At 43.2% G+C, this 27,513-nt stretch overlaps 2 protein-coding genes across 8 annotated transcripts in view; both read right to left on the reverse strand.

The window, feature by feature from the left end:
- The window catches only part of TXK (TXK tyrosine kinase), a 64,602-nt gene extending 50,992 nt beyond the window's left edge, over positions 1-13,610 (reverse strand). Inside the window, exons 1-2 of one of the 2 annotated variants that reach the window (XM_088836328.1) lie at positions 13,453-13,610; positions 11,806-11,873 (exon numbers count right to left, since the gene is read on the reverse strand). In XM_088836328.1, coding sequence (XP_088692454.1) covers positions 11,806-11,821 — 16 coding nt within the window. In that variant the 5' untranslated portion in view covers positions 11,822-11,873; positions 13,453-13,610. The remainder of the gene's footprint in view (positions 1-11,805; positions 11,874-13,452) is intronic. The other variant, XM_088836327.1, reaches the window with a different exon arrangement.
- A 1,606-nt stretch (positions 13,611-15,216) lies between these two features.
- The window catches only part of TEC (tec protein tyrosine kinase), a 146,813-nt gene continuing 134,516 nt past the window's right edge, over positions 15,217-27,513 (reverse strand). For 5 of the 6 annotated variants that reach the window (XM_055434686.2, XM_055434682.2, XM_055434683.2 and 2 more), the window contains 6 exons: positions 26,613-26,784; positions 26,272-26,488; positions 20,900-20,964; positions 17,532-17,650; positions 17,291-17,448; positions 15,217-15,883 (listed from right to left, as the gene is read on the reverse strand). In XM_055434686.2, coding sequence (XP_055290661.1) covers positions 15,800-15,883; positions 17,291-17,448; positions 17,532-17,650; positions 20,900-20,964; positions 26,272-26,488; positions 26,613-26,784 — 815 coding nt within the window. In that variant the 3' untranslated portion in view covers positions 15,217-15,799. The remainder of the gene's footprint in view (positions 15,884-17,290; positions 17,449-17,531; positions 17,651-20,899; positions 20,965-26,271; positions 26,489-26,612; positions 26,785-27,513) is intronic. The other variant, XM_088836326.1, reaches the window with a different exon arrangement.

Raw genomic sequence — 27,513 nt, forward strand, 5'->3', positions numbered from 1 at the left:
AAAACAGATTCTCAACAACACATGGCAACAAGATTGCGTCTTTCCTTATTTTCAGGGCCTTTCAAAATCTGATCACCCCCATCCTGACTCTTACTGTTCACCAGTTCCTATTACACCAGCTTCTTCTATTTGCTGTTCTCACAGACATCTTGCATATTTCCGCCTCCAGCCTGAAAAAGGCTTCCCTTGTACTTTACTCCCACATGGGGTCACGGAGAGTTGGACACGACTGAGCGACTGAACTGAACTGAACTGAACTGAATCTTCCTTCAGGCTCCCAAAGCACCGTGACCTATCTTGCCCTGTGGGTCTTAATTAGGTCCCATCTTCCGTGGTCATTTATATTTCTTTGTGTAGCCTTCATCGCTCACTGGGCTTCTCAATCTCACCACTATTGATACTTTGGACACTTTAGACTGATGAGTTCTTTGTTGTGGGGAGTCGTCCTGTGTATTGCAGGATGTTTAGCAGCATCTCTGGCCACTATGCACTAGGTGCCAGCGGCAACAGCCCCATCAGCCCTCTAATACCCACCTCCCCCTCACAGGTGTGAACACCACAATATTTACTGGCATTATCAGATGTCCCCTGAGGGCAAAATCACCCTTTGTTAAGAACCATTGAGCTAGATTGTAAGCTCTTCATTTTCAGGGTCTGAGTTGCATGCTTTTTTGTCTTGTCCATAACATCCAGCATCAGAGCTTCGTTTAGAACAAGAACTCACTAACTTAAATAACACCTTCCTGATCTCTACACCATCACATTACATTTAGGCTCGATTTCTCAGTAACTCACTCCACCACATGGTATCTCACAGCTTGATGCTGGCCACAGAGAAAGCTAGGTTGACCACGTCCTTTAGACTAAGTGGAACAGTAGGGCTGAAGAAGACAGCTTCCGGAGCTTATAGTAGGTCATGAGTCTAACATTTTGTTCCAGATATAATAAAAGAAGAAGAAGGAGGAGGAGAGTGGGAAGAAAAAGAAACAGCAGTTTATCCGAAATCAAACATCAATCCGTGAGATGCTAAACGAAATGGTAAAACTGGTGTTTCAAATTTTTTTTTCTGTGTTAGGACAGATATGGAGTTGAGTGATCATTAGGGCCAGAGTAACCTGAAGTCACATCATCGCTCCATTTTCTTGTAGCAACAATATGATGTGGGGCAACCCCTCAGGAAACTCACCTGGAAAATGTTGGAATTAAAACCTACCTTCTAAGAGAGACAGTTCCCCACTCCTCCCAACAAAGCCTTTACCATATTCAGATACTACAGTAAGATCTTATTGTCATATACTAATTCACACCCTACGGGAGGGACACTACTGGTAAAGAATCTGCCTGCCAGTGCAGGAGATGCAAGAGGCACAGGTTTGATCCCTGGGTCAGGAAGATCCCCTGAAGTAGGAAATGGCACCCCACTCCAGTATTCTTGCCTGGGAAATCTCATGGACAAAGGAGCTACAGTCCATAGTGTTACAAAGAGTCAGACATGACTGAGTGACTGAGTACACACACATACACACACAACTCACTCCCTACACTATTTCAATGTGTAATAGTAAGATCTTACTGTAATAATAATGTAATACTGTTATTGTTAATGTTATTATTACCTAGAGCCAGACATCCTGGAATGTGAAGTCAAGTGGGCCTTAGGAAGCATCGCTGCAAACAAAGCTAGTGGAGATGATGGAATTCCAGTTGAGCTATTTTCAGATCCTAAAAGGTGATGCTGTGAAAGTGCTGCACTCAATATGCCAGCAAATTTGGAAAACTCAGCAGTGGCCACAGGACTGGAAAAGGTCAGTTTTCATTCCAGTCCCAAAGAAAGGCAATGCCAAAGAATGCTCAAACTACTGCACAACTGTACTCACCTCACAAGCTAATAAAGTAATGCTCAAAATTCTCCAAGCCAGGCTTCAGCAATACGTGAACTGTAAACTTCCAGATGTTCAAGCTGGTTTTAGAAAAAGCAGAGGAACCAGAGATCAAATTGCCAACATCCGCTGGATCATCGAAAAAGCAAGAGAGTTCCAGAGAAACATCTATTTCTGCTTCATTGACTATGCCAAAGCCTTTGACTGTGTGGATCACAATAAACTGTGGAAAATTCTGAAAAAGATGGGAATACCAGACCACCTGACCTGCCTCTTGAGAAACCTGTATGCAGGTCAGGAAGCAACAGGTAGAACTAGACATGGAACAACAGACTGGTTCCAAATAGGAAAAGGAGTACGTCAGGGCTGTATATTGTCACCCTGCTTATTTAACTTATATGCAGAGTACATCATGAGGAACGCTGGGCTTGATGAAGCACCAGCTAGAATCAAGATTGCCAGGAGAAATATCAATAACCTCAAATATGCAGATGACACCAACCTTATGGCAGAAAGTGAGGAGGAACTAAAGAGCCTCTTGATGAAAGTGAAAGAGGAGAGTAAAAAAGTTGGCTTGAGGCTCTCCATTCAGAAAACAAAGATCATGGCATCTGGTCCCATCACTTCATGGGAAATAGATGGGGAAACAGTAGAAACAGTGAGAGACTTTATTTTCTTGGGCTCCAAAATCACTGCAGATGGTGATTGCAGCCATGAAATTAAAAGATGCTTGCTCCTTGGAAGGAAAGTTATGACCAACCTAGATAGCATATTAAAAAGCAGAGACATTACTTGGCTGTCAAACGTCCGTCTATTCAAGGCTATGGTTTTTCCCGTGGTCATGTATGGATGTGAGAGTTGGACTGTGAAGAAAGCTGATTGCCAAAGAATTGATGCTTTTGAACTGTGGTGTTGAAGAAGACTCTTGAGAGTCCCTTGGACTGCAAGGAGATCCAACCAGTCCATTCTACAGGAGATCAATCCTGGGTGTTCACTGGAAGGTCTGATGTTAAAGCTGAAACTCCAATACTTTGGCCACCTGAAGTGAATGAAGAGCTGACTCATTGGAAAAGATCCTGATGCTGGGAAAGATTGAGGGCAGGAGGAGAAGGGGACGACAGAGGATGAGATGGTTGGATGGCATCACTGACTCAATGGACATGAGTTTGGGTGGGCTCCAGGAGTTGGTGTTGGACAGGGAGGCCTGGCGTACTGCAGCTCTTGGGATCACAGTCAGACATGACTGAGCAACTGAACTGCACTGAATGCTATTATCCCCATTGCACAGAAGAAACTGAATAACAGAGAGGTTTGATAATTTGTCCAAAGCCGCATACCTAAAAAGCAACTGAGCACAAACTTAAGTCCACAGAGCTTGGTTGAGTCCATGAACATAATGATGAGCCTCTCCTTTTGGATGAGAAGATTGCATAAGATAGCAAAGGGGAATGCCTAGAACAGAGCAGTTAGCCATTTAATTTCCCACCTTTCCCATCACTCAGCTTCCTCGAACTCGTTCATGTGCTGTGTATTCACAGGGCGGATTGAAGGTAAACAGATAGCAGACTGTGGTTCTCCCTCTGAAGACAGATGGGAAGAAGGCCAAGTAGCTTAAAGCTGACCTTCAGTCCCCCAACTCCTGTGTTCTGAGTCCATTCTCTACCCTATTTACCCGACTCAGGACTCTCATGGGCCCTCTTCCAACGATCAACAGCTCTCCAGAGAGGCTCTTATTCTTGGTAAGGTGTAAATGCTATGACAGTAAATTGATGTAACAGTAAACATGCACGGCAGTGCTTCTTTTAAAGGCATTTTCATGTTTGTAGGCATGAGACTTATATTTATCAAGGTGATCAGAGAGATAGAGAGAGATTGATTTAAGGAATTGTCTCACACAGTTATGAGGGCTGGTGAGTCCAGAATCTGATGGGGCAGACTGGAGACTCAGGGAAGAACTGCAGTTTGAGTCCAGAGGCAGGCTGATGCCCCACTTTTTTCTTGCTTAGTGGAGGTCAGTCTTTGCTCTATTAAGGCCTTCAACCTATTAGACGAGGCTCACCCACATTGTGTAAGGTGATGCTATCTAACTATCTCATCCTCTGCCACCCTCTTCTCCTTTTGCCTTCAATCTTTCCCAGCGTCGGAGTCTTTTCCTTAAATTAAATATATAGAGCTTTCAAAGGGAAATTGCTGGTATTTGCCAGCAGACATAATATCTGGGGACTAGGAAAAGGCTTTGCCCTCTTCACTGAATTTATAATACATGACTACACACTAGCAGAGTGGATTATAAATCCAGCAACAATCTCTCAGTTATCTTTATTCTCTTCTGCAGCCTAGAATTTAGGAGGAAGATTATTCAGAAATATTCATTTGATTTGCAAAGCAGAAATAGAGACACAGACGTAGAGAACAAGTGTGGATAACAAGGAGGGGGAAGGGAGGTGGGATGGATCGGGATGCTGGTACTGCTACGTACACTGCCACGTACAGAATAGATAACTAATGAGAACCGACTGTATAGCACAGGGAACTCTCCTAAACACTCTGTGGTGATGAAGAAGGAATTCATAGGGCCTGGAATCCATCTTAGGCCTGTTCATGCTGATCATGCTAAGCCTCCTTTCCAATGGACTCTGAACTCTGTGTTTAGTGCCTATGTAAACGACAACAGAAGGATAAGACCCCCTCCAGACAGAGGAACCTTGAAGATCGTATCTAGGTTACTCATCGCCTAAGAGAAAACATACACTAATCACCCCTTCCTCCAGATAGGACATAAATTTTCTGTATCTATCGGAGTGTAACCTCGGGCTTATTGATTATTGGCTAACTGTTTGAGCACATGAGGACATAGCACGTGAATGATGGGGTTATCGGGATTGTATTTTCCTTGGTTTAAGTAAGTCTCAAGGAATTTGGAGTGGGGGGTTCAGACACATACACATGGGGTATAAAAGATTTTCGCAAATGCTGGTCGGGGTCCTTGGCTAAGAGGAGATTCTGCCTTGGGCCCGCCGGTGTAATAAACTGTACTTCACTATCTGCATCGTCCTTCTGGGTGAGTTTGTTTCCCGGAACATGTGGCTACAACAGTGACATAAATGGGAAGGAAATCCAATATCCATATATGGGATATATGTATATGTATAGCTGATTCACTTTTCTGTACAGCAGAAAGTAACACAACTTTTTAAGACAACTATACGCCAATAAAAAAAAAATTTATTTGTCCTCATTCAATAGCAAACACAACTGCCTTGAAATAAAGGTACTACTCCGCCATGACTTTAGTCACAATAAGGTTTTGTTCTATCACCGCTGAAGGCCAAGGACAGCTGTGAGCAGGGAGGCCCACTTCTGCCTTGTTTAATGGTTCCAGTTCTGCACAAAACAGTGGCTAGCAACGAGTTGCTGCCTAGTGAATGATCAAGGAGAGAGTGAAAAACAAACTTTAAAAGCCAAACAGCTTCCTGATGATCCGTGTTTGGCCTGACTCTTCAAGACACTTGGCATGTCTGTTTACATACTGAAGTGTTGATTCATGTCAAAGTAAATGACAATGATTATTGGATTCATGGCCGTTTTCCATTTACAGCATCGCAGGTCGTCCAGGTGAGTAAGTAAACAAGTCACTGCCACATGCCCATGGTGATTACAGAAGCTATTCTTTGAATTTTTTTCTCATTAACCTGCAAAGAGAAAGCCTTTTTGCACCTCTGAAAAATTGAAAGCCTTTTTGTGCCTTTGTAAAATTTCCGATTTAGGCAGAAATTCATGCATACCTGGCCTTTGCCAGAGACTATCTAAAAAGCCCCAGAGACAGACAATGACTATTTGCCTGCTGGAAGGTTATACTCAGGGATGAGGATTATCGCAGGAAGGAACCGGAGCTTCTTCTCCCAGGTTTACATCTGCGCTGTTCTTTTCATCTGCTTCTTATTTCCCAGCAAATGTCTTTAATTATCTATCTTGTACCAGCAAATCAGGAAAAGGGCATCACATCCCGGCGTAATCTCTGTGACCTTTAGGAACTGGCACGCCTCTCATGGATAAGGGACTTGGGCTTCTCATTTTATTTGATGTTCTCGTTCTTTCCTGTGAAGGCTTGCTCCCCCTTCCCCCATCCGCGCAGGTCTCCTTTCCACACTCGGCTGCGGCAGGGCTCGGTTTGGGGACGGGTTTCCACCAGGGGGCGCTAGAAGGGAGCAAATGGGAGAAGCACCACTTCTCACAACATCTCCCCGGAGGCTCTCAGTCCCACAGATAAACCCAAGCACAGGAGCTGTTGGGCCACCGCTGTCTGGCCGGCAAAGCTGGCGCGTTTCTAGTGTTTTCAGGTTTGTATGTGTATAACCTCACGTTCATCCCCGGGAGTTTCTGATGGCAGAGTTTCGTTTTGAATCAGTGCGCCGAGTTAAATTCATTCCTCCTGAGTTTGCTTATAACAACTGGTTGGTTGCTTGTAACAACTTTGCTAGTAATAGATGGCTGGTGACTTTTATTTGAAAACACGAATAACTGGCTCGTTTCAAGAGCTGCCTCGAGCCAAAGACTAGGCTAGTGGCCCAGCCCACACAATCCAGGTTGTGGTTTTAGGACCAGGAATTCTAGGACAGCTGCACTCACAGCTGAAGAATTCCAGGAATGGCAAAGTCTGGAAAACTTTGGCTTTAGAAAAATGGCTCTGGGCTATTGGAGCTGATCCTCCTAAGTCCACTATGAGTGAGTGAAGTTGCTCAGTCGTGTCTGAGTCTTTGCGACCCCGTGGACTATAGCCCACCAGGCTCCTCCATGGGATTCTCCTGGCAAGAATACTGGAGTGGGTTGCCATTTCCTTCTCCAGGGGATCTTCCCAACCCAGGGAAGTCCACTATAAGAACCACCTTTTTACCCCCCCAAGAAATTCACAGAAAGGGCACACCTCTTCATGACTGCAGTAAACTTCCATCACTAGATCTATTTATGGGACTTCCCAGTAGGTCAGATAGTAAAGAATCCGCCTACAATGCAGGAGACCTGGGTTTGATCCCTGGGTCGGGAAGATCCTCTGGAGAAGGAAATGGCAACCCACTCCAGTATTCTTGCCTGGAGAACTCCTTGGACAGAGGAGTCTGGCGGGCTACAGTCTGTGGGTTTGCAAAGAGTCAGACACGACTGAGTGACTATCACTCCACTCCAGATCTATTAAGGGACTTTTGAAGACAGATACATTTTAGTGAACTTAACCCCACGTCATCTGGGAGGTGTGACACATAGCTAGCTTTTTTCTAGCTTGGATTTCTACCTCTGAGCAGGCACCGAAAAAAGGCTTTCTGTTCACCAAACGAAGAATCCACATCAATGAGGGAAAGACAGAAAAGAAGATAGAAAGAGAGGGAAAGGGGAAGAGAGGGAAAGGGGAAGAGAGGGAAAGGGGAAGAGAGGGAGGAAACAAGAGGGAGAGAAACACACTGAGTTTTCCAGAGAAATATTTACTCAATTTAAAACATTATCCTGATACAAACTTACGGTCACCAAAGAGGAAAGGTGAGGGTGTGATAAATTAGGAGTTTTGATACACACAAACATACTACCATATATACAATAGATAATCAACAGGGACCTACTGTGTATACATAGCACAGAGAACTTTCACTCAATATTCTGTAATAATCTATATGGGAAGAGAATCTGAAGAAAAGTTGATATATATGTATAACTGAATCATTATGTTATATACCTGAAACTAACTCAACATTGTAAATCAACTATCAGTTCAGTTCAGTTCAGTTCAGTAGCTCAGTCGTGTCCGACTCTCCGCGACCCCATGAATCACAGCACGCCAGGCCTCCCTGTCCATCACCAACTCCCGGAGTTCACTCAAACTCATGTCCACAGAGTCGGTGATGCCATCCAGCCATCTCATTCTCCGTCGTCCCCTTCTCCTCCCGCCCCCAACCTTTCCCAGCATCAGAGTCTTTTCCAGTGAGTCAACTCGTCGCATGAGGTGGCCAAAGTATTGCAGCTTCAGCTTTAGCATCAGTCCCTCCAATGAACATCCAGGATTGATCTCCTCTAGAATCAACTATACTCCAATATAAAATAAAAATTAAATTTAAAAACATTTAAAAGATATCCTTTTTCTGAGTTTCTGCTCTATGTATTTGAAACCTTACATTTTCCTTGTTATGTGTGTGTGCCTCCTCTGATATTAAAAGGACACTCCTTTCACAGAATTAAGAAACAGTGTGTTTCCATTCTTCTAAAAATAACAGTCATCAGAGATGTTAGTGTCTTTTAAGTGTATTGACAAAATAAGTCAGCGACTCTGTATTAGATCCCAAACTGGTTTTTGGACATTATCCTGTCTGTTAAAACTTCAAGATACTCCACTAAGGGATTCGTTGGTTCCTAATAGAAAACAGGCAGCTAGTCTGTCCTACCTCATGGGACAGTATCAGATACTCTGGGTGGAGGACAAGAACAGTGCTGGCCTGGCTGGGCCTGAGGGGCTGCTTTGTGAGGGAAAGGGCGAGGGGACTCTGGAAGCTCGGGGAGCTGCATGGGGCACTGGGCACTAGCCTAGGAAATGGTATCCTGGGAGCAAAGATACTAAAGGAAAAGGCGGAGTCTCCCTGAAGACTGACAGCCCATCCATTCCTAGCTTCAGCCAGCAAAGCCAGATACCAAACATTCCAGCTCCAGAAGCCCTTGTTTGCTCCAGGAAAGAACTTTATTCCTTCTCAGTTCTGAGCTAGCGTGAGGAGGACTTTGCAAGCATCCTGCACACAACTCCTCCATCCCCAGGTCTCAGAGTGGTGTTTCCTAGGAGGTTGTGGTCTGTGAGCTCCAAGTGCACGAACAGCTCACGGACATCACACTCCAGACATCTGGCCAGCTTGGTGACCACCAGACCCGCTGGCAGCCAGGACTGGGCCACACTCTCCAAAGGCAGGGAGGAGACAGATGCTGGTCATTGGGCTTCACTGCGCATCAGGGCATCTGCCGGTCACACACAAAAAAGCGTGGAAACCTCACAAACCCGGTGCCAGACAGTGGCTGCTGTGGGCATTATTGCTTTTATGCAGCTGTGGGGGGTAAAAATGAAATGATTTAGAAACAAAAGGAAAGACACGTATTCTAGTGTCCATATTAACACTGAGCCTATTTTTCAGAAAGAGGACCAACTCCAGCCTGAGGCAAACTGGCGAAGTCTTCTTTAGGTCCATGGCTGTCCTAGGTTTTGCCACTGATTTAGCTATTCATTGTTGGATGCCAAACCTAGAGGCAGAAACCATCTCACAGTTTCTGTGGGTCGGGAGTCCAGGCACAGCTTTGCTGGGTGCCCCTGAATCAAGTTGAAAAGTTCACGAAGCTCATGACATTGTGGTAAAGGGGAGTTGGGTTAAGTTGGAGAATCTGCTTTCAAGTTCACTCACACAGTTGTTGCTGGCTTTGGTGGCATGGCTCATGGGGATGGGGATTCTCCATAGGCTGTCCAAGAATGCTCACAGCATGGCAGTGGGTTTTCCCAAAGACAGGGAGTCTGAGAGAAGACAGAAGCTACAGTCTGCTGCAAGCTCATCTCTCAGGAATACTCTATCCAGCCCAGCTACCATACTCCATTCATACTAGAGAAGGGGGATCAGGCAAGGGTGTGGACAGCAAGAGGAGGCATCACTGGGCTTTAGAGATGCCTATGCAGCCACCCTCCTTATCTTCATGATAATCGGAAAAGAAATAACAGAGGATATTAATAAAGGGGTTCATATGGGACTCAAATACAACGAGGAATGTTGTTGTTTTTCAGTTTTTGTTTGTTCAGTTGTTTTTCAGCTCAGTCATGTCTGACTTTTTGTGACCCCGTGGACTGCAGCACGCCAGGCTTCCCTGTCCTTCACCATCTGCTGGAATTTGCTCAGACTCATGTCCATTGACTCGATGCTGCTATCTCACCAGCTCACTCTCCTCTCTCACCCCCTTCTCCTCCTGCCTTCAATCTTTCCCAGAATCAGGGTCTTTTCCAATGAGTCAGCTCTTTACATCAGGTGGCCCAAGGAAGAACAAGAAGGAATAAGAGGGGGTTTTGAAATCAGAGGCCCAGGAAAGGTAGCGTGATCATGGGGTCCTTACCTCGCCCCCCCAGATCAAATTATGAGTCCAGAAAACTGCCTTTTAACAGTATCCCAGGCACAGTTTCGACATACTAAGACTTCAGAAGCACTCCATGATTACTTTTCCTTCTATTCTATAAACTGGAAAGAAACGAGAAATAAGGTGATGATGAGGTAGAAGGGAGGGAGGTGGTCAGCTTTATGAGCCCCCAGCATTTCTCCCTGGTCCCTGTGCCCTAAATAATTCCCCTGGGCTGGGTCTGTCCTCAGAGCAGCCGTTAGTTGTAGTTTCACAAACTGACCCTCACTGGAGCATGGCCCTGGTACCTCCCTCAGGCTTTGCCCACCAGTCTGTATGATCAACACTCACCTTCCACCTTCTCCTGTCCCACAGCAGCCTAGGAGGCCAGACTTCTATGACAACCCTTAAAACAACCAATGTGTTTCTCAAATGACTCTGGCCCAGCAAACACTTAGAAATATGGTCCCAGTTGGTATTAACACACCCTGGGGCACCCCTCAGTTTTCTCTCATTGGCAGTAAACACTCATTTGTTTCACTCAGGAGAAAACAGAGCCGCATCTAAGGGCAATTTGTTGGAATAAATAAATCGGTGATTCTCACCATGCAATCAAATTATCAGAAGCTGGAAAGGACAGTGATAGTTCATCAAACCCATGCCCTTCTAGACCAGACAGAATGATCCTCAAAATATCCCCACAAATAGGCAACCTCTTATTCAATTCTTTGGGCAATCTAATTGTTGTCTCAACCCTCACTGTTTATTTTATATATAACTGAATCCTTCCTGTTATTTACAGCCTTTTCTCTAGTTCTGATCTCAGGAGACATGAAGAACAGATGCCCACATGGCTTTTAATAAAAAGTTCTTATTGAGTCACTGCTCATCTTTGTCCTGTCACTGGGGGAGGTGGGGACACGGGTTACTGCTTCTTAGCTTCACTCTGCTTTGCCTGTAAGTCTGATAACAAGCATCCATCTTTATGTGTGGATCCTAAGTTATAGTTCAGGTAAGTACAAGTGGGATAGCCTGGATCATGTTTTTTTTTTTTTTTTACAAATCTTATCCACGGGTCCTATGAGGTGATTTAGTTTAAAACCATGACATTTTAAAAATTGCAAACAATTTTTCCTAATGCAACTCAAAAATTCAGAAATGCAAAAACTGTTGTCAGCTGGCCTTGACTGCTTTATTCTGATGTGACTGAGCTTGGTTTTCATAGTCATTCAGTATTCAAATCAGTGTTTTTCTTCCCAATTTTTAATTTCCTGCATAACAAACTCTCTGAGTCTTCAAGGTAAATTAATATGCATTTCCAAAACTTGTACATGGGACTGAACAGTCCTCAAAAGCAATTCCAAAATTAAGTTCATGAAGAACCTGTCATTTTAATTTCTTGTTTCTCTATTATATTGTGTTGGGAGGTAGGCAAAAAGAGGGTCCCTGTTGTACAGATGGGGACCTCACAAAAAGAAGTTGCCAAAGGTGACCCCCTAAGGTTGCAGCAAATTCTGAACTAGAACTTGGTATCCTAGACTTCTGCCCTCAGTTCTCTACACTAAATATTCAAAAACAAATACTTTTCAAACTGATCACATTTCCACACACAGAAATTTGGGGGCTTTTGGTGTTCTTAAGGCTGAACATATTCTAAAATGACAGCATCACCATGCTTATTCAAATAACAAACAAAACCCTGTCACATCTGGGGAAATTATCTTCCAAACATCATAATTTCTGGCATTCAAGAGTGAGAACCAAGCCCAGAACAAGCCCTGAAGATAAAGGCCCAAGCCATCTTACTTACAGGTGGAAAGAATCATGCTGCCTTATGTGGGGAGCATACAAACAGCCTTCTGGTCTCCAGCGATGCTCCTGTCACAAAAACACATCTTTTAACTGAAATCATAGCTCACAAAAGACGTTTCTCACGGGCAAAGTTAACCCCACCTATTTTCCTGTTCTCAAAACCTCAGCGACGTGTGTGAATGACAACCTGATGGCCTATATAAGAGAAAGCTGAATAATCTCCATCCAGATCTGAGGGTAGCTGCTGTTCGCTCCTCCTTCCCAACTGTGTGGGTGACCCCACCAAACACCATTTCAAGAAGTCACAAGGTGTGGGTAAAAGGGACCTTAAAAAGAGCATGAATGCAAACTGCTGTCTCTGAACAGAGGAGGAAATGGAGGCCCAGACGGGATGAGGGGCACAGTTCATGGTAGAAACAGAATCAGATTGTCAGTTTTGAAGTACCCCGTCTAGAATGTTCTGTCCTCCGGCTCAGTACTAACACTTTTCGGCACCATCAGAGGAAAATTTATTCCGTGGGGAGGAGGGAAAACCAACCCATCCCCAGGTAACTGGGGTGTGGTAACATCATCAATGATAAAAACGCACTTAGGAGTTTCACTTTATCCCACTGAAAAATAAACAAAAAGTCAGTCAACTAAGGGGAACAAGTGCACTGAAGACCCAGCAAATTCACACGGCCCTTCCGATCTCCTGCTGTACAGACTAAGATCTCTTCACACATTCTGGGTGGATTCTTCTATTTATTTCCACTTCTTTTGCTGCAGCTAGGGCTTTATATAAAAAAAAATTTTTTTTTTTTAGTTGAACAATTTAAAGATTTTTTAAGATGTTCCCAAATGTAGCCAAATCTTGCTTTCCCATCAAAAGTATTCATCAACTGTTAGGGCAAGGGCTATAGCTTCTCCTTGTTCATCAAAGCCACCTAGCACTTTCCATGCAGCTCCTCAGGGTCAAAGGGGAAACATGGGATGTGGCTGGGAGGTGCAGGAGGAGTCAAGGTGAGGGAGGAAGCAGAAAAGCATGACAGTGGCGGTAAGGCAGGTTACTCCTTGTACACAGCCAGCTCCTTGAATGAGCGACAGTTAACAGACGTGTATGCTGTTGTGATGGGGGTACAGTTACACAGGAAGATGAGGAAGGCAGGAAACAGACTGTGACAAGACTCAGGATAAATGCTTTATTTTTTTCCATTACACAGGGAACAGGGGAGGATAGAAGACAGCCTTTTGGGGATGAACTGAACAGACGGGAAAGATGATCCTCCAAGGTCATATGAAGGTGCTGCTCAGAGAAGCCAGCCACAGCTTGCGTTTCTTAAAAGGTCTTGTTTTTCCATACATACAGCATGTATAATAATTTTCTTTAACCATTTAAGAACTTTTTCAATTAAATGGTTCTAGTACCACTGCGAGACCTGGGTTTGATCCCTGGGTTGGGAAGATCCCCTGGAGGAGGGCATGGCAACCCACTCCAGTATTCTTGCCTGGAGAATGCCTATGATCAGAGGAGCCTGACGGGCTACAGTTCATGGGGTCGCAGAGTCAGACACGACTTAGTGACTTAGCACACACAGCACAAAGTACCACCATGGCAGTATTCACGTCAGTGCGGTCAACAAAAGAGGGTAGATGGGTCACTCACCTTGACTTTGCCTGCTCTTCCCTCTAGATCCTCAGAGTAAACAGGGAAATGAGAAGTCACATGTAGAGGACATGCTGTCCGGGCCCCAACAAGCTGGCATGTACCCTACAAGCTGGCATGTGATAGAAGCAGCCCCACCCTGTTCATGAGACTTTCAAGACGGTAAAGGAAGTGGGTCTTGAGTGTGTAGCTTAAAAAAAAAATTAAATATGGAGGCCTCAGCTCATTCTTGGAAGCAAGAGCCATAATAAATCCTTTGAAACCCGAGTCTTGCAGTACACAGGTTTCTTTGGGCCCCGCAAAAATGAATAAGACATTTCAGTGCTTCAAACATACGAACCACAGAGGTGCCTTTTTGATGTCCCAAGGTCGAGAGGGAGTTCTAGAGGAAACAGATAGCTAGGGAACAGAATTTGTGCTATTCTGAGGCCGTGGGCTCATCTTCTGGCCGGTTACTTGCTTAGGGAACCAGAGGGGTGTACTCCTGAACCCAGCATTGCCCTCCTGTGAGCTGTTTCCTTGGTAACACTGTGGTTTAGCCTCTGCAGCTATCCCAGGGGAAGGTTCTATAGGATGTTGCTGGCCAAGACAACTCGTCACCGGGCATTAAGTAGCTTCTTCACATAAGAACTACTGTGTGAATGCTACATAGGGAGTGTTCACACAATGCTGCACAGAACAGGGTCAAGACCAGGGCCCCTGGAGCAGATGAATTCCTGAAGAAAGCCCCTGTGTCCTTCTGGGCTTTCTATGCCTTCAAAACCAACAATTATGTGTGGAGCAATACATGGCCTTTGCTTTCATGAATAGAGACTGTTTTTTTTCTCTGGGCTCATGAGGAAATGAGGTTCTAATTCAGATGGTTTCTTGGTCAGAAATTATAAGGGGCAAAAACCCACTCAAATAACCTCAATCACAGGCTCTACTATGAAGCTATAATAGACATTTTCTCTGACACAGGAACTCAAGCCCAAGCAGGCCTCCTGAAAACCATCTGGGAGACAGCTCAGTACACCATGCTCTCCATTACTCCTGGGTGTTTCCTGGATTCTGCCAGAACTCGGCTTGCTCCTGCATCTTGCAGGCAGTGGGGACAGCCATTGTGTTGAACATCACTGATCCTTCTGCTCCAGAGTACACCTCCACTCGCAGCATTTATGTCCAGGGACAGAGTCTGAGGACACAGAAACTAACTGAATGGCCAAGTTCAATTCTCCATACAACTCCAATTAGCTGTGGATATCATGGGCAGGACCTTTCAACTTTTTGTGATCCCAAGGACAACAGCCTGCCAGGGCCCTCTGTCCATGGAATTCTCCAGGCAAGAATACTGGAGTGGGTTGCCATCTCCTTCTCCAGGGGATCTTCCCAACCCAGGGATCGAACCCAGGTCTCCTGCATTGCAGGCAGATTCCTTACCATCTGAGCCACCAGGAAAACCCAGTTCAATTTTCCATCCAACTTCAATTAGCTGTGGATACCGTGGACAGGACCACTTAGCCCAACACAAACCCTGCTGGGGGCTTAAACTGGACAGGCACCCCAAACATGGCTCCTCAAGTAAGGAGTGGGCACAAGCAATAGAAGGGTCCAGACATTCCTCTTCAGTAGGGACTGTTTTTATCCCTGGGGGAAAAGGAATTGACAAGGCGATATCCTAAGAAGGTTGGCTCATGTATTACAGAATTAAATGTTTCAATTAAATGACAACTCATGAAATCAGCTACATCCCAATAAAAATTAAATAAAAAAAGACAACTCATGTTTCTTATAAATATATAACTTTATATATTATATATATTTATAATATGTACAGCATACAAATATGTTTTAATGAAATACTAATGGCAATCTTGAAAACAGATGTTTCAAAACTTGAGATGGGTACTGATCCATCCAGAACCCACATTCTAGACAACACCCTGGCCCAGATTTTTGTAGAAATCACAGGGCAGATGGGATGGCTGGAATGCAGCTCTGATACCCTTCCTCCTCCCAATTACCCTGGCCTTCCACTGATAAAAGCGAACATGACCCCACATACACCCCAAAAATGGACTGACTCTGGGGGCCTGGGTACAGTGCCTGGCCCACAGTGGGCACTCTAGTACTTGTGGAATGAATAAAAGTGGGTGCTTTTAACCACTCTGTCTAAGCCAGCATTTCCATCAATCCAGAAGATTCAGTCACAGAGCTACGGCTGGTCATGAAGCAAATGCTTCAGGTGTTTCCACTTTATAAGTAAAACAATCTACCCGTCCAAGTGCTAAATAAATTAAGAGTCTGCCACAAAGTGCCATTTCATCCTCGTGCTTTGGAATCTGGAAGCCGTCGGTCACAGCACCACTCATCTTCCAAAAGCTTCTCCACATTCGACTAGTTCATCTATTGTGCGCAGCAAATCTTCAAAGGAAGGCCTTCCCTCTGGTTTCTATAATTCAAAATCAAAGAGAAGCTGTGGGTTCCAGAACCCATCCCCAAAATGAGTTTTCACTGTTCAAACTCAAATGGCACAGCGTACCACAGCAAGGGACTCTTCGCTCCCAGACTGGAGCACGCATACACCTCCATCAGCTCTCACTGATCCTGCGCGTGCTGCTGCTACACTAATCTGTCTGCCTCACAGCTTTTGCATCCAACTCAATAACCTAGTAGAGATCCCAACTACCCATAAAATCAAGTCCTGCTAACCTGCAGTGCCCTCTACGACCTGTCCCACCCCCATGGCCTTGCTACCCAGTTTTGTTTCCCACAAAAACCCCCATATAGCTCTACGCTCAAGCAGAACAATCTCCACCCTGTGTACACACACAAAGTCCAGTACCACCACCCAACCTTTGCTCACACTATCCCCTCCCGGCCAGTACCACCTCTTGGCCAGAAGGCCTCTTCCCATCCCAATCAACGCTCTTAGGAGGCAAATTATAGCAAGTGACTGAGGTCATGGGTTTTGGAGTTGGACAGGACTCAGTGTCTCTACAGCGAAGTGGCCTTGGGCAGGCATTAACATGGTATCCCCATCCACACCGTGGTCGAAGTATCCATACTTCAAAGGGTTACTTTGAGGACTAATCAAAAGCACTTAGCAAAGTGCCTATCACGTAATACTTGTGAGCTAATGTCACTGTTATCTTTCAAAGGTCACTTTCGTGTCTAACCTCTTCTATCATTGTTGTTGTTTAGTTGTCAGTCAGGTCCGACTCTTGTGACCCCGTGGACTGTAGCCTGCCAGGCTTCTCTCCATGGGATTCTCCAGGCAAGAATACTGGAGTGGGTTCCCATTTCCTTCTCCAAGGGATCTTCCCGACCCAGGGATCAAACCCATGTCTCCTGCATTAGCAGGCAGATTCTTCAACACTGAGTCACCAGGGAAGCCAATCTCTTCTATGAGGTGACATTTCAACACATGGAGAAGGAAAACTTCCAAAGACTATGAGTAAAGAGACCTGAGGAATTTGCGGCTTGGAGAAAGAAACCCTCTCTGGTGAAAGAGTAAATATTTCAATAACACAAGAGGGCCACTGAAAGAAGAGCTACTTCTCCAGGTTTGTTCCCAGAGTCCCCAACTGAGGCAACCATGGCAGGATGCCCACTTGGGAGGGAAGGGGCAGCCTGAATTTACTATCTTATTTATTAATGTTTTCCACATCTTCACATCTTCTTCCTGTTATTCAGATTGAGTTGAGAAGAGCAGCTTCCTAATTAAGAGTCTGAAATCATGTAAAGCATGCACTCATTCACTAGGCTATAATGACCACACATTAAATTAAAATCTATCAAGCCCAGATCCCTGAATGCTTTAGAGACTGAGGAAGAAAGCACCACAAAAATGTTATACCTCCTGCCAACATCTCAGCATCACCTCGTATACATATCTGGAGGCCAACTTTGGCTGGTGGAGTCGGTGGCCACGAGTAACCATGGTTACCACTTCATAGTTGGTGTTTTTCTCAAAGGGCATTCTGCCTTCAGTGAATACTTCCCACATTAAGACACCTGGAAGACGAGAAGGATTGCCAAACAACGCACCCACTTCCTCTTCAGGGCAGAGTTGAGGGGAAATGGAGCGTGAGTCTTACCAAATGACCAGACATCTGATTTGCTGCTAAAGCGGCTGTAATTAAACACCTCAGGTGGACACCACTTCACAGGAAATTTAGCACCAGAAGAACTCGTGTACTGATCATCTAGGACATACCTAGAGTAAGATACTGAGTTACGATCTCTATTTTGTACAGGTTCTTTAATCCCCCACCCACCCACCCCAGAATCAAAACACAGTTGATTGAAGTCCAACAAGCATCCGGTTTAAGCTGCTTGCCTCTGCAGCCACGCCTCTGCGAATGTTGTCTTCCTCTGAGTGCTTGAGATGGAAACACTTTAACATTCTATCTGCACTTTCACTTTTCTGTTTTTCTTTTTTATAAGGCAGTGGAGGCAGAATACAATAAAAGCTTGCACACTATTTTTTTAAATAAGCAATTTTGTCCTTTAAACCAAGTTTCACCCCAAAGTTTTTTTGTAAAACATTTAAAGCAGAGCGCCTGGTGGGCTTCCGTCTATGGGGTCACACAGAGTCGGACACGACTGAAGTGACTTAGCAGCAGCAGCAGCAGCAGCTCTAAGGAAGTAGTGCAAAGAGCTTGAAACATGTGCTTTTGCCCCCATGATTCCACAGAGCACAACTTAAAACTATAGCAAATAAAAAGAGGAAAATGATGTAAGTACACCATGGTGTATATACCACGACATCCCTCCTCGAAACACACACACTCAAAACAATACCATGTAAATCTTCTATAGGAGTATACTTATGCCCTTCCGGAATGACACACACAAGCTGGTAACATTACCCCTGGGGAGGATCCTTAATTGGGATGGTAAACCTGGGTTCTTCAGCCCTTTTTATAATGTGTTCAGTATGTATTCACAAGAGGAAAGTGTTTCTGTAGTACAGGGACATATAAAGTTAATTTCTACAAGCTCCATGGGAAAATATTCAAATACCTGCACAAACTCCCCTTGCTGTATGGACAAAGATGGTGACAATGCCACCATGGGTGCCTGTCAGTCCGGAGAGTTTGAATTGAGTGTAGAAGGAGTGCTTTAGAAGCAGGGATCCCCAACCTCTGAGATCAAATGCCTGATGATCTGAGCTGGAATTGATGTAATAATAATAGAAATAAAGTGCACAATAAATGCAATGTGCTTGAATCATCCTGAAACCATCCCCCACCCCCAGGTCCATGGGAAAACTGCCTTCCACGAAAGTAGTCCCTGGTGCCAAAAAGGTTGGGGACCACTGTTTTAGAGGGACTGATGCAACAGCACAGGTTTTTCTGAAAGCCAGACATATATGAAAATCAAGCATGAAATTGGAGGTCTGCCTGGCAAATACAGAATGGCTTCACAGAATGGAAACAAAGAGCACTGGGCCATTACTTCCTGAGAGTCGGCAGTTCTGGTCCCATTTCTGACAGTAATGGCTCTCAAACCTCCCTTGGCTTGAGTTTCCTTAGGACAGAGGCCTGGCTGTATGACCTGGCCTTGCCTGATTTATAACTGTTCCTCACACCGGCCATGGGCCAACCACCCTGACCCGCTTCTTACTCCTGAGCAGGCCAAACTCATCCCTAATTTCAAGCTTTTGGACTCGCTGTTCCTTACCACCTGGATTATTTTACAGTCAGATTTTACACCTAACTGACTACTGCCTACCTTTTGAGTCTCCTTCCAAATACCCTGGTCTCAAAGAGCCTTCTAAAGCAGCAGACCTAAAGGAGTAACCATCACTCCTGCCCCACACATCACTCAGCACCCACCACCCACGCACCAAAGCTTATCACTATCACAGGGGTTGGCAAATGGTTTCTGTAAAAGGCCAGATCATGAATATTTCAGGTTTGCAGGCCTTTGTCGAGTGAAAGCAGTCAGACGAGTCTTTGTCCTAATAATATCATATTTATGGACGCTGACATGGGACTTTCAGATAGTTTTCACATGTCATAATATTTTTTTAAGTTTTCTCCCCGACCATTAAAAAATGTGGACACCGTGGGTGTCTCAGGTTGCACAAACAGAGGTGCCAGGTCAGATGCAGCCCAGAGGATGACGTTTGTGAGCCCCTGTGCTGGGACCTCACTCTGCTGTCTTCCCCTCTTAGTGCTTCTCAGGTCTTACACTTCTCCCTCCTCCTGAACTAAAGCTGCCCATGGGCAGGGACTCGAATGTCTTAGCCTCTGCTAGGCTTCTATCTCTAATGTTGTGCCTAGCGCAGCACAGGCACCTAATTTTTTTATGGCTGGATGTACAGACGCCTGGAGAATCCCATGGACAGAGGAGCTTGGCAGGCTCCAGTCCACAGGGTCGCAAAGAGTCGGACACAACTGAAGCAACTTAGCACTCACACACATACAGATGAATGAATGAAAAGAAGGAAGGAGGGAAAGAAAGGACAGATGAAATGCTTTTTAAAGGTCTTTTATAGCACACTACTAAAATTACAAAAATTAGGAGAATAAAAACACGACAGATTTGGTTATTCTAAAAACTGTACCCCAAACACATTTCTATCAAAACAAAAGATTCTAGAAATTTAATCCTCACCAGGGAGAAAAGAAAGCAGTATATTTAACAGGCTATATTACCACCTAGTGGAGAGAATGGTTAACAACGATTAACAATGTATACAGTACTATTATCTTAATACATTTATCTTTATCTCAGCAGGGCTAACAGGATTTCCTTTTTGCTTTATCAGTACAGATTATTTCCATGCTTATCAATTTTATGAACTAATGTGAATATCAACTAAAGCCACATAATGAAGCACTGCTGCTGCTGCTGCTAAGTCGCTTCAGTCGTGTCCGACTCTGTGTGACCCCATAGACGGCAGCCCACCAGGCTCTCCCGCCCCCGGGATTCTCCAGGCAAGAACACTGGAGTGGGTTGCCATTTCCTTCTCCAATGCATGAAAGTGAAAAGTGAAAGTGAAGTCGCTCAGTCATGTCCGACTCGTAGCGACCCCATGGACTGCAGCCCACCAGGCTCCTCCGTCCATGGGATTCTCCAGGCAAGAGTACTGGACTGGGGTGCCATTATGAAGCACTAAGGAATCATAATTTCTCAACAGTTTACCTGAGAAAAAGCTAACAATAAAAAGACAAATTCAGCAAAGAAATTTTTCAAAATATAGAGTATCTAATTTATTTTCTAACCTTACATAAAAAACACTAAGAAGCAGAAAAATCGGTCTGTACAAAAATGATGGGTATTTCTAATGTTTTGCTAATGGAGCAAAAGATATTTCAAAACAGTTCTTAAATAGGCTTTAGAGGAAGAAGTTGACACAAATTGCAAAGAAAAAGTCAAGTACTTTAAAGGGAAAGGCCACAGCCTTAATTTAACCCAAAATTTAGAGAAAATGGCCACATATACTCAATCTTACCTAGCCATTCCGAAATCAGACACTTTCACAATTCCTGCATCATTTACTAGACAATTTCTGGCAGCCTGGAAAACAGCATTAAAATGGTATATTAGTGTAAAAGTTCAATAAAAATAGAAAAATATAAGTTCTGTGTATATTAAATTTACTGTAAGTCAGTCAACATTTGCAGAGGTGTCTTATATGAAGTTTTTTTTACCCCTATGGAAATGTCTTCAATATATAATATGTGAAAGAATGGATAGAAAGACAGGTCAGAAGTCTCATGTGCAAACAAGGCACTATTACATAATCTTTGCCAACTGTCGCAGCTAATGACTAATGGAAGGGTCAACCGGCTTTTTGCTATTCTTATTCAATTACCTGATTTTCTTATCGACAGTAACAACATCTCTTAAGGTCCTTAATTCAGGTTCTTACTAGGTGAGCTATATAACACACAACCACCGCAGTGATGGGTGAAAAATCTTTTACCCAGTGGTTCTGCGCAATGATTGGTCTTCCCTACCCCAAACAGTCAAAAGAACAGCCCTGCATAATACAGTTTGCTTTATCACTTATGACAAATACAGTTCTAGATTATTTAAATTTTCTTGCCCATTCTTTAAGTTTACAAAGTTCAAGAAAACAGTCTGGAATAACACATAGTATCTCTCAGAAGGATGACATGATGACAATCATTTAAAATGCTAAAGCTATAGGTTAAGAATGTATTTTTCTTCCTGATGCTTCAGAATTTTGTTTTCTGTGCATGGCAAATTCCACTTAAATGAGGTTATTTCCTGTTGAATGTGTTTTAAGTGTTTCTTTTAAAGTACTACTTAATGCCCATTCTCTGAGTTATCTCCATCTTCCTGTAAAGATACCCTATAATGCCTTTACATGATGGTCAGCAGGACTCCTCACCCAGGAGACAGAACCATCAAAATCTTCCTTCAGTTCAGTTCAGTTCAGTTCAGTTGCTCAGTCGTGTCCGACTCTCCGCGATCCCATGAATCACAGCACGCCAGGCCTCCCTGTCCATCACCAACTCCCGGAGTTCACTCAAACTCCTGTCCACAGAGTCGGTGATGCCATCCAGCCACCTCATTCTCTGTCATCGCTTCTCCTTTTGCCCCCAATCCCTCCCAGCATCAGAGTCTTTTCCAGTGAGTCAACTTGTCGCATGAGGTGGCCAAAGTATTGGAGTTTCAGCTTTAGCATTAGTCCTTCCAATGAACACCCAGGATTGATCTCCTTTAGAAAGGACTAGTTGGAACTCCTTACAGTCCAAGGGACTCTCAAGAGTCTTCTCTAGCACCACAGTTCAAAAGCATCATTCTTCGGCGCTCAGCTTTCTTCACAGTCCAACTCTCACATCCATACATGACCACGGGAAAAACCATAGCCTTGACTAGACGGCCCAAAGTCCTTTGCCCCTATCATAAAATGTGGTCTTTAAAAGTTTTGTCCAGTGATTGGGAATCCGCCTGCCAATGAGGGGGCATGGGTTCAATCCCTGGTCTGGGAAGATCCCACATGCCATAAAGCAACTGAGCCCATGTGACACAACTGCCGAGTCTGTGCTCTAAAGCCCCTGCACAGCAACTACTAAAACCCACGTGCCCTAGAGACCAGGCTCTGCAACAACGGAAACCACTGCAATGAGAAGCCCATGCATTGGAACTACAATAGCCCCTCTACTCGTCATAGTTAGAGAAAGCCATGTGTAGCAATGAAGACCCAGTATAGCCAAAATAAACAAAAAAAAATTTTTTAAGTTTTGTGAAAGAAAAGTCAAAAAAAAAAAAAAAAAGAAAACTCCAGGGCTAGATTACTTCACTGGTGAATTCTATCAAATATTTAAAGAAGAACTAACACCAAACTTGAGTTCTCAAGCTCTTCCAAAAAATTTTAAAAGGTATACTTTCAATTTCATTTAATAAGGTTGACATTACCCTAACACCAAAGCAAGATAAGGACACAAGAAAATAAAATTATAGGCCAATATCCCTGATGAACACAGATGTAAAGATCCTCAACAAAATATTAACAAACAAAATTCAACAGCACATTTAAAATGATTGCATGCTATGATCCAGTGGTATTTAATCCTGAGATACAGATAGTTCAACGTATGCAAATCAAAAAATGCGAGGGACCACACTAACAGAAGGAAGGATAAAAATGATTATTTCAATAGACACAGAAAAAGCATTTGACAAAACTGAACATCCCTTGATTTCATGATTAAAAATTCTCAACAAATTATAAGTACTGTACATCATAGAAGTAATATACTTCAACATAATAAAAAGGTATATTATAAGCTCACAGCTAACAATATACTCAATAGTGAAAAGCTAAAAACATTTTCTCCAAGATCCAGAACAAGACAAGGATGCCCACTCTTGTCACTTCTTTTCAACACAGTACTTGGGAGTCCTGGCCAGAACAAGATGAGAAAAGAAAAGAAAAGGCATCCAAACTAGAATAGAAAAGTTAAGACTGTTGCTGTTTGCAGATGACATGGTCTTATATATAGAAAACTATAAGGACTCCACTAAAAAACTGTTAAAAAAAATAAAAGAATTCAGTAAAGTTGTAGGATACAAAATAAGCAGAAAAATCAGTTTTGTTTCTATACACTAACAATGAACTAAGAGAAATTAAGAAACCAAGTGAATTTCAATAGTACAAAAAAATTAACATATGTAGGAATAAATTTAACAAAGGAGGTGAAAGACTTGTACATTGACAACTATAAGACTGATGAAAGAAACTGAAGAAGACACAATTAAGTGGCAAGATGGCCCGTGTTCACAGAGTGGAAGAATTAATACTGTCAAAATGACCATACTACCTAAAACTAGCTACAGATGAAATGCAACCCTATAAACATTCTACTGCATTTTTCATAGAAATATAAAAAACAATCCTAAAATTCATATGGAACTACAAAAGATCTTGAATAGCCAGAAGAATCTTGAAAAATAATAAAGCTGGAGGCATCACACGTCCTGATTTTGAACCAGATTACAGAAATACAGTAATCAAAACAGTATGGCACAGGCACAAAAAGAGAAAAATAGACCAACAGAACAGAAACAGAGAAACTGGAACTAAACCACACATGTACGGTTAAATAATCCTTAACATGGGCACCAAGAACACACAACAGGGAAATGATAATCTCTTCCATAAATGGTGCTGGGAAATTCAAATATCCATATGCAAAATAATGAACTTGGACCCTAACCTTACACCATACATAAAATTAACTTTTGGATATGACACCAAAGCATGGGCAACAAAAGCATAAATAAACTAGCGAGGGCTACACCAAACTGAAAAGTTTTTTCACAGCAAAGGAAACAACCAACAAAATGAAAAGGCAAACTACAGAATGGGAAAAAATGTTTGTAAAGCATTCATCTGATAAAGCATTAATATCTAAAATAAATAAGGAACTCATTAAACTCAATAGCAAAAAAAAAAAAAGCAAATATTTGACTGAAAAATGGGCAGAGGACAGAATACATATTTCATCAAAAAAGACACACAAGGGAATTCCCTGGTGGTCCACTGGTTAGGACTCTGCACTTCCACTGCAGGGAGCATGGGTTCAATCCCTAGTCAGGGAACTAATATCCTACATGCCACATGGCACAGAAAACAAAAAAAAGACACACAAACGGTCAATACATACATGAAAAGGGGCTCAACGCCACAAACCATCAGGGGAATGCAAATCAAAATCACAGTGAGATATCACTCCACACCTATTAAAATGACTACAACAAAAACACAAGAAGACAAACACTAGCAAGAAATACAAAGGGTAGAAAAAGAGGAATCCTGGTATGCTGTTGGTGGAAATGCAAATTGGTATAGCCACTATGGAAAGCAGTATGGAGGTTCCTCAAGAAATTAAAAATAGAACTACCATATGAACCAGCAATCCCACTTATGAGTACATATCCAAAGGAAACAAAATTAGTATCTTAAAGAAATATCTGCACTCCCATATACATAGCAACACTATTCACAACAGTCAAGATATGGTAACAATGTAAGTGTTCATCAATGGGTGAATGAATAAAGACAACGTGGTGTGTGTGTGTGTGTATATACACATCCATTGTGCATGCATGTGTAGTGTGTGTGTGTGTGTGTGTGTGTGTGTGTACACCTGTGTGTACATATATACATGCATACATATATATATACACACACACACACAGGCATGCAGAATGGAACATTATTCAAGCATAAAAAGAAGGAAGTCCCATCGGCTGCAACAACGTGGATGAATCTGGAATAAACTATGTCAAGTGAAACAGGTCAGTCAGAGAAAGACAAACACTATATGGTATCACTTATACATGGAATCTAAGCAGGGGGAAAAAAAGAACAGAAAAAAGAGACAGTACACTGGTGACCACCAGGGGTTGGGGGATAGGGGAAATGAAGAGATGTTGGTCAAAGGGTACAAACTTTCAGTTATAAGTTCTGAGTATCTAAGACATAGCATGATTGCTATAGTTAATAGTAGGATGTTGTATACTTTAACAGGGACTAATAGTTCTACCAACATACTGAAAATAGACACACTGAAAAAGAGAAAGAAAAAAGAAAGGAGGAGAAAGGGAGACAGAATTCAGTTCAGTTCAGTTCAGTCGCTCAGTCGTGTCCGACTCTCCGCGACCCCATGAATCACAGCACGCCAGGCCTCCCTGTCCATCACCAACTCCCGGAGTTCACTCAAACTCATGTCCACAGAGTCGGTGATGCCATCCAGCCATCTCATTCTCGGTCGTCCCCTTCTCCTCCCGCCCTCAACCTTTCCCAGCATCAGAGACTTTTCCAGTGAGTCAACTCGTTGCATGAGGTGGCCAAAGTATTGCAGTTTCAGCTTTAGCATCAGACCTTCCAATGAACACCCAGGATCAATCTCCCTTAGAATGGACTGGTTGGATCTCCTTGCGGTACAAAAGAAGGATCTCTATCATAATAATTTAGAACCAGTAAAAGATTACTGGTATTTTCTAGAGTTGTTAACATGCCCCTCCATCTCTTCCCAGTGAAGAAAATGAACCGAAGGATTTTTGTTATATAATAGTTTCTGCTTCTAGTTTGGAAAAGACCTTGGTACTAAGTCAAAAGACAAGTCAACCCTTAACTTACCCATTTATCACCATATGCAAATTATCTCACTTCTCTGATGCTAATTTTCTTATATAAGAGTTGATGATGGACAGGGAAGCCTGGCATGCTACAGTCCGTGGAGTCGCAAAGGGTCAGACATGACTGAGCGACTGAACTGAACTGCACTGCTGACCCAGATTACAAAGGACTTTGGCCAGTGACAGGAAAGCAGGTGGTATGATTACCAGGTCTCTGTGGATGAAGCTGTTTCTCTCCAGGTACTCCATCCCTTCACACACATCTTGACACATACTCAGCAGCACATCTCGACTGAAATGGCCTTGTCTCTGCCGGAGGAAATTCAGGAGGCATCCCCTCTCCATGAACTCAGTAACAATGTAAATGGGTTTCTGCTGTGTGCATACACCATAAAGTTGTACTAACTTTGGGTGTGTCAGTTTCCTGGGAGGGAAGTTAAGGCATACACAGAGTTACTGCAGAGAAAGAAACCACCAGGGATGTTAGCTGACAAGGGGCCACTTCTGAACATAGAAAGGGGAACCAGAAAAAAAACACAGAAACTTACATCATCACTTTAGCTTCTTCTATGAAGTCTTCCTCACACATGGCGCCTTCCCGAATAGCTTTGATGGCTACTTTGTACTGAGCTCGCCACTTGCCAAGCCTCACCACTCCGAACAGTCCACTCCCCAACTCCCTCATAAAGGTCAGCTCTGAAGGGTTAATCTCCCATTTTTCTGTGAGACAGAAGGAGAAAGTGGTTAAAATTTAAGCAGGAGAACACAGCAGAAATCAGTGAGAAACAAACTATAACTGAAGTCAATCTAAACATTATACAATTAATACTATTACTGGTAAAACAGAGAGCAGACTCGCAACCTGCATGTAAACTACAGAAGGTGGCTTTCTACTCTCTAGGAGGATGGACCCATTCTCAGTTGTCACAGTAAAAGCAAAGTGAACTGAAGCAGGAAAGAAGATGCTGCATAATCAGCTAATGATGGAGCTTGAAAGTTAAAGGTACTCTTTTTTTTTTTTTTAAACAAATACCTCCTCCTTTACCATTCCTCTCCTTCAGGTTTGTTTCTTTTTTTTTTTCAAGTCCATCAAGTTGGAAAGAGTTTAACCTGTTTAAAAGGCTTTCACCAGTAGCACAAAGACAATCAAGTTGGATCTCTTCTCTACTAACCTCCATCTTTACATTCCTGTGAGTAGCCAACCAAGCCCAGTGAGGACCAGGAAAGACTTTGATATAATTTAGAAGTAACATGGTAATGCTTCTTTTTCACTAACAGGCAGGTTTGTTTTTTTTTTTTTGCCAAATAATGATGAAAACAGAAAGCCTAGGGTTACTGCAGCTATTAAGTATAATCATCTAACATTTCAGACTATAAACTTCTATAAAAACAGTTCCACTATGTGGAATTCTACACATCTAAACTGGTCTTGTGATAACGGGTTCTTTA

This window comes from Moschus berezovskii, chromosome 5, assembly GCF_049115385.1.
Source record: "Moschus berezovskii isolate FMDL1 chromosome 5, NW_MosBer_1.0, whole genome shotgun sequence".
In the NCBI taxonomy this organism is placed as follows: domain Eukaryota; kingdom Metazoa; phylum Chordata; class Mammalia; order Artiodactyla; family Moschidae; genus Moschus; species Moschus berezovskii.